The sequence below is a fragment of the Condylura cristata genome, unplaced genomic scaffold (genome assembly GCF_000260355.1).
Source record: "Condylura cristata isolate star-nosed mole 26May11 unplaced genomic scaffold, ConCri1.0 scaffold00008, whole genome shotgun sequence".
Lineage (NCBI taxonomy): Eukaryota > Metazoa > Chordata > Mammalia > Eulipotyphla > Talpidae > Condylura > Condylura cristata.
In genome coordinates this window covers 5,955,949-5,966,541 of record NW_004567109.1, presented here as the reverse complement: position 1 = coordinate 5,966,541, position 10,593 = coordinate 5,955,949, and the positions used below count along the sequence as shown (strand labels likewise).

General features: G+C 49.3%; 1 protein-coding gene across 3 annotated transcripts in view; it reads left to right on the top strand.

Moving 5' to 3' along the window:
* The first annotated feature begins 1,750 nt into the window (after positions 1–1,750).
* The window catches only part of ZBTB17 (zinc finger and BTB domain containing 17), a 25,733-nt gene continuing 16,890 nt past the window's right edge, over positions 1,751–10,593 (top strand). The window contains exons 1-2 of one of the 3 annotated variants that reach the window (XM_004678531.2): positions 1,751–1,856; positions 3,770–3,856. Coding sequence is in view for 1 of the 3 variants with exons in the window: in XM_012722276.1 (XP_012577730.1) it covers positions 1,850–1,856 (7 nt within the window). In the remaining 2 variants the exon portion in view is untranslated. Of the gene's footprint in view, positions 1,857–2,440; positions 2,473–3,769; positions 3,857–10,593 lie in introns of those variants that run through there. The other 2 variants (XM_012722277.1, XM_012722276.1) reach the window with 2 other exon arrangements.

Here is a 10,593-nt window from a genome sequence, read left to right as displayed (position 1 = left end):
CTTTTCCGTGGGTCCGGGCCAGAAGGTGCTTTAGTCTTGTGGCGGCTTTCAGGCCTTGCTTTGGGCCAATCCCTTTTGTGACTTTTGCCCACGAGGGGATGGGTCACTTCAGGTGTTTGATTTAGAAGTTATATTCTTTGGGTTCCCTATTGTATACTCACTGTATTAAAGTCCCTTTTCATTAAAGTTTTGTATGTTTTGTCTTGATGCGGCGGATGGCAGAACCCACTTAGAGCAGGCAGGTTTGGGAATTCAGGGGTGCCCCTCTCTCCATGCCCTGTAACAGATTCACTGAAATACACTGCTGCAGATAGCTCCACAGGGAGACTTAGCCCGTTGCGCCCCCTGCATTTTGGAACTGAGGTATCAAGAGTGGAGACGGGGAGACTTAAGAGACAAAAAAGGGGTGGCCAAAAAAATGGGGAGGGTGGCCTCATTCTTATTCTCAAAGTTCAGATTTTCAGATAAAGAAAACCTGTTTACTGATAAACCTGGAACTGGGTAAGATCCCCCCAACTCTATTCTTCTAGATCATAAAAGGGAGAGCAAGGAGCGAGTGCTATTCAGTTAGGAAAAGGACTGAGACTCAGGACAGATGAGTGATGAGTGTTCTTTGATTGGGGAATTGAAAGGGCAAGGGATTTGGGCTAGAATTGTAGTTTCTTCCAAACTCAAGGCTTTCACTGCTCTCCAGGAAAACAATCTGCATTACTTTGGGAATGACAATAGGCCTCCCCAGGTGCACCGCCTGGATTAGCCTCTGGTTCCCACCCCTCTTTGAAGAGAAAGAAGCCTGCTGAGAACTGTCTATCCAACCCTTTGGGGGGTCAGATATATGTAATAGCAGAATAATGGTCCCTTGTGAATATGTTAACTTAAAACTTAGTACCACGTTTCCTCCCTGGTTGCTCAGGGGTTAAAGCTAGGCCGTCAAGATACCCCCAGCCACCAAGGGTTGGAACTCTTACCAAGCTTATGTGGCAAAAAGACAAGACAGCAAAAGAACTTAAGATAGTGGCAAGTCTGTTATTAAGAGTATGACTCTTAGAAAACAAGACTATAGGTAAAGAAAGTAGGAAGCCCTTGAACTGTGAGGAAGTGGACAGAAGTCAGTGACCTGGAGGTGCTGAAAAGTCCCAAAGGCCACGAAGGAACAGTTCACGCCTACACTTGCTTTCCAGGCACCTCATTCACTCCCAGACAAATCCTGGATCTGCCACAAGTAGGCAAGGGGGTCACGCTTGGTTCAGAAGGTAGAAAAATAGAGTCGGGGACTTGCGGTTCCTACCTGCTCACTACACGTACAGTTAATTTACATTTTTTGAGCCTCCTTTTTCCCTTCTTCAGAAGGAGAATAGTGTGCAAGCAGGGTAGAAATGGCCACACGCTCTTTGGGCCTGGAGGGCTCTTGCATATGGATTGCACTGTAATTTTACAAGTTACAGGGGAAAAAAAGGAGGGGGGAGAATAATACTCTATTATTAGTGAAAGGATGTGAGATAATGCTCGTAAGTCGCCTCACACACTGCTTCGCACACATTAAACGCTGAATGCGCGGAAGCTGCTACTGTTATACTTGGAATTCAAAAACCAAGCAAGAGTTACAATGAGGGCAACCCTAGTTGCCGAAGTACTGTAATGTGGACAGGCTGGATAGCTAGGCGCATGCGCCTGTCCGCGGTCGCGCAGGAGCGCAAGCGCTGCGCATGCGCCGAAAGTTGCAGCCTGGAAGCCGGCGAGGTCGGTTCCGCCCGACTCTAACATGGCGGCGCCCTTTGTCTGCTCTGAAGTGCCGTCCCCGGCCTTCTCGCGGCCGTGATGCACCTCCCTCGGCGGTGGGGTCCAGGACATGGCAGGTAAGTGTCAGCGAGCACCCGGCGCTGGGGAAGTCCCGGGAGCTGGGCGGAGGTGGCGGAGGATAGGGCGGGGTGGCAAGCCGGGGACGGTTGTGTGGGGGAGGGGAAGCAAGTGGAATGGGAAGGAAACCCGGACTGAGGGGATCCCGCGGGGCAGGAGGGTGCTGGGCAACCCGAACTGAGGGGGGGCACCACCGCACGAGCGGGCGGGGAGTGTGCGGGCGAAGTGGCCGTCCCGGCGAGGGAGCGCGAGTCACCTCCCGGGTTGGTGACACCCCAGCTGGTAGCATCTCCGCCCCCGCCGCCCGGCTGTCACCGCCCCCTGACCCCGCGCGCCGCGGCGGGTGGGCGTTCTGCGGCCGCGAGGTGGCGGGGTGCCGGGGCAGCGCCTGTCCGCCGGCCGGCGGGAGCGGGAGGACGCCGTCCTGTCAGGGCCTGCGAAGTGCTGGCAGAGTGGGAACCCGACCCGTCCGTGTATAAGATGATTTCATTCATTCACTCATTCGTTCATTCATTCGTTTGTTAGTTCGGCCCCCTGACGGTGGTCAGCGCCCGGTAGGCTCCGAGGCTAGAACAAGCGATCCCGACGGCCCCGTCCTGGCACAGTGTTTAAAACGTGAGCTGCGGAACCGGGCAGCTGGGGGTTGTAGCACTCTGTGCGGGCCAACTGTTAGCTGAGATACAGGCTGTTTTCTCTTGCTCTACCTCTATGCCTTCATCCTTAAAGCAGAGATGTTCATAGAATCAGTTTCCTAAGAGTGTGATCAGGATTAAAGGAGATAATAGTGTGAAGTGTGAGAAGGCCCTCTCCGGAGCAAAGTAAAAGTGTATGTGTTCCTTGTAGCTTCTTCATCAGCACCCACCTCAGCTCTCAGAGACTCCTGCAGGGGACTTGCAGGTGAACAGGCAACTCGGACACTGCAGGGTGGAAGCAAAGGCCTCCTTGCCTTGGGAGCCCTCTCAGTCTTCTGGGTTAATTCACAGACACCTTTGCTCCCCAGGAGCTGGGGAAGGTGAGACTTAAAGGGTGTTTGGGAGAGTAGAGGCAGGAGACAGGGAGAGGATTTGCATTTGAAGATGGAATTGCTGAGAAATTTCAGCGGCCTATGTAATAATGAATTAAGTTCTCTGCCTACAGGCAGAGATTAGGTAGAAGACTACAACAAGCTATAGTCTAGTCCTTGGGGAACTTGTAAACCTAGTTGAGGACTTTACATTTTAGGTTAATGAGAAGCTATGTAAGAATCAGATTGGCTGATGAGAAGGGTCACTCTGGCCATGTGAAGAATGTATTATAGGAACTGCGCCTGGAGGCCAGTTAGGAGGCTGCTAGAATAATCCAGGTGAGAAGCGAAGGTGGCCTCGAATTAGGCTAGAGGTAGAGGGGTGGGAAGAAATGTTTTGGAGGTTGACCAAACGTGGTAATTACTTAGCTGTGAGCGTTAGGGGGTCCGTGCTTCTGTTTGCGAGGAAACAGGTGGGAAGCTAAGCTTACTTTTGGGTGTGCTGAAAGTAGGTGCCGTCAAACTTTGTCATGGCGCTGCTCTGTGGTGAGGTAACTGAAGCTCTGTCAAAGGTCACTAAAGTTGTAGGAGGGGATGAATGAGACGAGTATGCAGGGGAGGGCTAGTGCTACCAGAATGCTGGGCATAGCCTCAGGGCTTTCCCTCACTGACAGTGTCGACATCTTTTGGAAAATGGCAGTTCCTGGTTTCATTTCTCTGTGTCCCTGGTGTCCAGCACAGAGTCTGGCCTGCAGCAGGTCAGCAGTGATCTGCTTAGCACCTTCTGTATGCCAGACTTTGCTCAGTGCTCTGCATTTGCCTGTTTGATGAGCACAAAGGGCAGCTCTTGGGAATGAGTTCTTTTCTGCAGTTTCTTATCAGATTTCCACTTGACTGTCTTTGACTCAGGTAATGAGCTGGAGGAAGAGAACCAAGCTGGAGTTTACACAGACAAACTGTCAGAAAAGAGTAGCCTGGGCTGCTTGGAAATCTGAGGTATGTCAGTTAATACTCAAGGATGAAACAAACCCAGAGGTTGATTGTCCTTTCTGTCTGGGTTCAGTGTGATTCAAGTCACCCGTAAAGGTTGTTTTTCCTTTAAGCTTGTATAGTTATGACCAAATCTTTGTGAGTTTGGTTCAGAAATTGTTGATATTATTAGTATTTTGGCAACAAAGACCAAAGGAGGTTAACCCTGGGGCAATGCTCAGAACTTGTTTTAATTGTCTTGCAAAACACTGCCACAGAATACAGAGGCTGAATCAATAGAAGTTTATTTTCACCTTGCAGTAGTCTGGAATAGGCCTTCCTGAGCAGGCAGGGCAGCTTGCTCTGCTCATGCCGTCATCCAAGAATGGAGTTCCACTGATAATGTGACTCAGACACAAGCTTCCATCTCATGGTGCAGGCTGGCTGCTGGTGCTCCCGCCATCGTGTATGCATTCCACTGGGCAGAAAGGGAACTTTAGAATGGAGAGCACACGCTCATTGCTTTTAAGTTTTTAATATTTAAAGGTACATAATTGTTGGGCATGGTCCCCAAACATAAACATCTGATGTACAATCAAAGAATGAATCATGGTTGTTCCAGCAGTAAAGGGAAAGCTGCCTGAGAGAACTTGCTCTGTCTTCATGTGACTGGATTGCTGAATTTGGGACTTGGGCCGGCTGATGGAAAATGCACTGCACTGGTGAAAAAGGGCTGGGTGTGCTCCTGAGCCAGGCTGCTCTGGCTTTGGGGAGATCTTGCGCTGCTTAAACCCAAGGAGGCCAAGTTTGTCTTTGCATTCAGCATTTTCTGTGCTCAGCCTGTGTCAGACACTGCGCGAGGTGCTAGGGATTTGGAGATGAGTGAGATTGGGTCTTGGGAGCACGGAGCTCTTAGCTGTGTGGTTAATAACAATACGTTGTTGGAACCATGGACATCTGTTCCAGAGAGCGTGGCGCACAGGAGCTGGGTGACAGGAGCATTGTTTGGGGTCAGGAACTGTAAAGTGCCCCTCAGAGAGGGGCAGCGAGGACTCTGGAGTCAGATGTGAACCCCTGCTTCCCAGTTTAGTGACTTCATGTCCTGAGGGCCAGTTACTTCATTACTGTGCCTCAGTTTCCTCATCTGTGAAACAGGGGTGAGAATATCTGTCTCACAGAATTGTCTTGAGAATTTTGTGCATAGAATTCACAGGGGCTGCAGCGTGAACACACAGGCTGCCAGGTCCTTCCTCACAGCCGGAGGGATGATCCAGCTTGTACACAGGTCAGGGTCTTCCTCAAGAGTCCCTCCTGTAGGCTCTCAGAGACATGACCCTGAAAGGCCCGGCAAGGACTGTGTAGTTTCCTTCTGTTCAATTTCTTCAAACTCAAATGCTTCTGGGAAGTGGTTTCTGAGTGCTCCCCAGCCTGTGCCCCAGCTGAAGTGGGAGCCTCTGCTTCGTGATTTCTTCACACCCTGCCCTGCTCTCCCAGTGCATCCTCACCATAGGTTTCAGCGTCTGTGTTCCCGTCACCACCAGCAGCTCACATGCAGGGACAGGCTCTGTTCCTCCCAGTGTCCCAGTGGGTAGCTGGTTTCCTGGCACCAGCTGGTGCTCAGTAAACATTGGGAGGTGGATGATCAGCCTTGGTTGGCTGAAGAGGAACTGGCAGTTGGAGCTGGAGAGAGTTCCGGGGACTGGCATGCTTTTGATTAGAGAGAACCTGGTGTTTGATTTGGTACCTGGCGGTCTCGTGGCATGTAGATACGCTGAACAGTAGCCTTTTAAGTGAGCGTTTGGGTCACAATAGTTTCTCTTTCTGTATTTTTCCAGTAGAGCAGGGTTTTTCTTTTCTTCCTTATTTATGCATACAGAACTGGGTTACACAGGCCAGAGGTGTGGGGGTTGAGAGGATTCACCAGAAACAGAGCGGGGAGCAGAACAGGCAGACTGACTGAAATACACTGCTGAGGGAAAGCAGTGGGGAGTCAGGAGAGGCCTGGTGGGGGGTTGAACTCATGCTGAGTGGCTGGCAATAGCTTGATAGCACTGAGACTTAAACCCCTCTGCGACCAGGGAGCCTAGAGTAGGGTTTGGTGGGAGAGGGCTGTTCTGTGCACTTTAGGATTTTTAGTAGCATCTCTGGCCTCTACCCACAGATGCCAGGAATACCCACCTAACTGCAACTGTTATAAAGATGCCAGGAGTACCCACCTAACACCAGCTGTTATAACCAAAACTACCTCCCATTACTGCCAAGTGTCTCCTAGGGCAACCCAGTTATGAACCCCGGCAGTTTAGGGGACTGGTTAGAAGGATGCAGACACTGCTGGACCCACTCACTGCCCGGTGCCTGGGCTAAGGGCTTGGCCTCTCTGAGCCTCAGGTTCCTCTGCTGTAAAGTGGGGATAGTGAATACTCCCACACAGCTCATTGGGTGGGATTATTAATGAGGTCATGCATGGGAAAGGGCCCCTGCTCCTTGTTGGTGACTCCTGCTCGGTGACTCTCGTGTTGTTTTATGTTAGGGGAAGAGGACTCCTGAGCGAGTCACGAAGGAAGTGCAGAGATGAGGAAGAAAACAGGACTTAGTGTAGGAGGCTGTGTAGGAGGCACAAAAATCAGAAGGTTGTGAAGAATGTACTGTGGAAAGTCAGTCACCCTCCCACGCCTGCCTGGCCCGCTTCTCCTCTCAGATGACTGACGAGTGTCTGCGTGTCCTTCCAGAGCTGCTCTGTGCGTACGTGTGTCCGTCCAAAGGGCAGCCTCTGTGGGCAGCTTTGGCGTCAGCGGCACCAGCCAGAGGGGCAGGCGCCCACTCACCATCCTGCTTTCCCGGGGGTGTGGTGCCCGCGAGGGTGGTGGAGCTGTGCAGACAGGGTGCAGGCAGCCCACGCTGGGTGACGGCCGGCAGCAGCCTGGGACATCGAGAGCCGCCCAGACACGAGAAGCACAGGCTTCTCCGGCTGGTCACATTTTTGAAAAGGTTGATTGAGTTTGCTAGAGGTTGGAGCGTAAGCATCAGTGCTCAGGGGTCGCAGCATTTCCTGCGAATGTTTGTGCTGCGAGTGTCGGCCAGCCGCCTGGCACTCTCCTGGGCCCCTTGGGATCAGTTGCTTACCAGCATGAGGACCAAACAAGGGTGACCCCAGCACAGGTACCTGCAGAAACCCAAACATGCTTGTCAGGAATTGGAGAGGCAGATGGCTGGGAAGCCAGTAGCTTCAAAGGAAGCAGAGGCCATGGTTCGAACTGAGTGTTGTTCGCTCACGTCTGAACAGCAGCTTGTGGGGCCCAGACGTGGCAGTTCCAGCGGAGAGTGAAGATGGGGCCAGGAAGCAGGCTGGGGAAGTTTATTGTGGCATCAAAACCAGAAATCGGTCTTAGTTTCCCGCCTAAAAGGTCTGGCGGGAGGCTCTGTGCTCGCCTCCTCTGCGCCTCTTCCCGCCAGAACTGCTGACTGATTGCCGCTCTCTTGTCCTCAGCGAAAGGAAAGGCTGTGTCCAGGGGGAAGCAGTTGCCCCAGAGCTCAGAACTTCCCGTTCCAGGAAGGCGGGTCTGTGTTGGGCCACTCTCGGGTTCACAGTGGCTGAATAGGTTGTTGAAGCCACTGCTTTGAAACATTGTTGAAAGTCAGAACACTTTAATTTTGTAATTTTTTCCCCCCAATATTGAGTGGATACAAAAGAATGTGTAAGGTAGAGGATTAAGGATACAAAGACTCCAGGGGCACCTAGGCAGGAAGAGAATGTTACCATTCCCTGAGGAGTGGCTCTCTGATCCTCCCCAGGTCCCACCCTCGGCCCCAAGTAATCCCGAATTTTGCTGTTGTCTTGCCTTTCTTCTTCTTTTTAAAGATTTGCTTTTCTTTCTTTCTTTCTTTCTTTATACCTACGACAACTGGGGTGTTGGTCAGAGGTGGAGGGGCGGTGAGAAGATTCACCAAGAAAGAGTGGGGAGAAGGGGAGCAGTGAGGAGACAGGAGAGGCCTGCGGCACTGGCCAGCACTGGTGCCCAGGACTGGTGCCCCGGGGCTGGCTTGACAGCACCGAGACTTTAACCCCTGCACCACCCTGTCTTGCCTCTTTATGTTTTCCCACATACATTTGTACTGGTAAGCAGAGTATTGTCTGATTTTGCATGTTGTGAACTTAATATAATCATACTATATTTTCCATGACTTAAATTTTTTGGTTAACTTGCGTTCCTGTGTTAAGTCCTTATTGCAGATAGTTGTATTTTGTTGTCACTGGTGAGTAATGCTCACTGTATGAGAATTGGCGCGCCTTCCTTGTATGCATGGACATTCGCTTCGCTTCCGTGTTTTGCTGCTGTGAGCACTGGTGGGACACAGGTGCCGGCCTCTGGGGTGTGTCCCCGTGGGGGCCAGTGGGTGCATCTTCAGTGTGGCCCAACTCTCAGACTGTTTCCAGTGTTTTTCCCAGTTTGTCCTTCAAGCCACAATTCTGTTTGTTTTACAACCTCCCAACAAGGGCTTGTCTCCAGTGGTTTTAATTTGCATACTTCTGTTGTTAGTGGCTGAGCAGATTTGCATATACTTGTTGATCATTCAGATTTCAGCTTTTGTGTCTGTGTGTGGAATCACTGGGGCCTTTGGGGGGAGGGGGGTGGTTCGCGAGGATTCACCAGAGACAGAGTGGGGAGCAGAATGGATGGCTCTACTGAAATACACTGGTGAGGGGAGCAGCGGGGAGACTAGAGATAGGAGAGGTCTGCTGCGCCTTCTGGTCAGCTCCCTTCCAGATCGAACTCAGGCCTTTCCCGTGGTAGCTCTGAGCCTCGGCGACCAGGGAGGCCCTTTTTTGTTTCTTTTTAAGAAATTCCTCCATGGGCCCTCGCTGGTGGCACAACAGGTTAGGACGCAGCACTGCAAGCCAGCTGTTTCAGTGTGAGCTTGATCCCTGGCCCCAAAGGTGACCCACATGGCGCGGCAGACCTCTCCAGTCTTGCCCGCTGCTCCCCTCAGCAGTGCGCTTTGTCAGTTGGCCTGTTCTGCTCCCCATTCTCTCTGATGAATCCTCTCACCACCCCTTTGCCTCTGGCCCGTGCCCCAGATCTGTATGCATAAATAAATCTTTTTTAAAAAATAAAAGAAATTCCTCCTTCAAGTTTATGAAGCTATTTACCTACATATTATCACCCAAACATTTTATGCTTTTGCCTTTTATATAAGGATTTTAGTCTATTTGTAATTATTTGTACCTGATATGATATAAAAAAGCTGATTTCATTTTGTTATTTTGTTTTTCTCTTTCTGTGGATCTCTGTTGTCATCAGTGACTATTTCTCATACAGCAAATGTCCACAAATGTATGGATATTTCTCCAGGCTCTTTTTTTTTTTTTTTTTAAGATTTATCTGTTTATGCACATAAGAATGGGGGAGTAGGGTAACAGGCTAGAGGTGTGTGGGGGGGGCAGCGAGAGGCTTTCCCAGAGACAGTGGGGAGCGGAACAGGCAGATCTACTGAAATCCACTGACAAGGGGAACAGTGATGACACAGGAAAGGTCTAGTGCACCCATGTGGGTCAGTTCCCTGGCTGGGGATTGAACTCATGTTGCAGTGACTAGTGATAGCTCGATAGTGCTGTGTCTCTAAGCCCTGTGCCATCAGGGAGGCCCTCTAGGCACTTTTTTAAAAAAAATTTTACTCACTATCTTTGTCAAAACCACACTGATTTAGTTTTTAAATTTTTATTTACCAATTGTTATCTGATAAGGTCTTTGCTTTTCCCTGTTCACTTTAGATAGTGCTTGTCAAATTCCATAAAAATTGTTGGGGCTTTTTGTTAGAACTGCTTTGGATTTGGGTATCCCTGGTGGCTCAAGGGGTTAAGTCTCAGCGGCATGAAGATTTTGGCAGCCACTATAGCATGAGTCTTACTGCTGGCCAAGGAGCTGACCCACATGGTGCAGCAGACCTCTCCTATCTTGCTCACTGCTTCCCTCAGCAACATATTTCAGTCAGTCAGCCTGTTCTGCCCCCCACTCTGTCTCTGGTAAGTCATCCCCTCCTTCCGCACCTCTGGCCTGCACCATAAATCTGCATACATAAATCTGAAAAAAAAAAAAAAAACAGAGTTGCTTTAGATTTATTACACTTCAATTTGGATTGAATTGATTCTTCTTTTTTTTTTTAATATTTATTGAAATATACGGCTGAGAAGAGCAGCAAGCTAGACCGGAGAGGCTGTGCTTGTATTGAATTGATACTCTTATAGTGTGTCTTCTGACCGATGAACGTGGTATATCTCATTTTACAAAACTTATCAATATCTATCTATTCTAATTTGACTTTATTTATTGTCAATTCCTGCAAATAGATAAGAACCTTAGCATACTTTAATTTCTGTCAGTCTCTCTTCAACTTTTATCAGTAGGTATGCATTTTAGCTCTTTTTAAAATTTCACAAAGCATCATCAGTATTTTGTATACTTTGATCCTTTGATATATTGATCATTTTGATCATTACTAATTTGAATATTTTATAAGTTCATTACTTGTTTAGTTTTACTCATTCTTTACTGCTTTAGTTGTTCTTCATTACTTGTGTTTATTGCTTTAATTCTGGCATCGCTTGTTAATCTTTCTGAAGCGTATCTTTTATGATGATAATTACAATGTAACTTGGGTTTATAGTTCATTTGTGGTCAGAATTTGATTGCAAATTCTCATGGGGGATTTTACCTTTCTCTTTTGGGGACCAAGATTTGGTATAGAAATTTCCTGTGCAGTTGTCT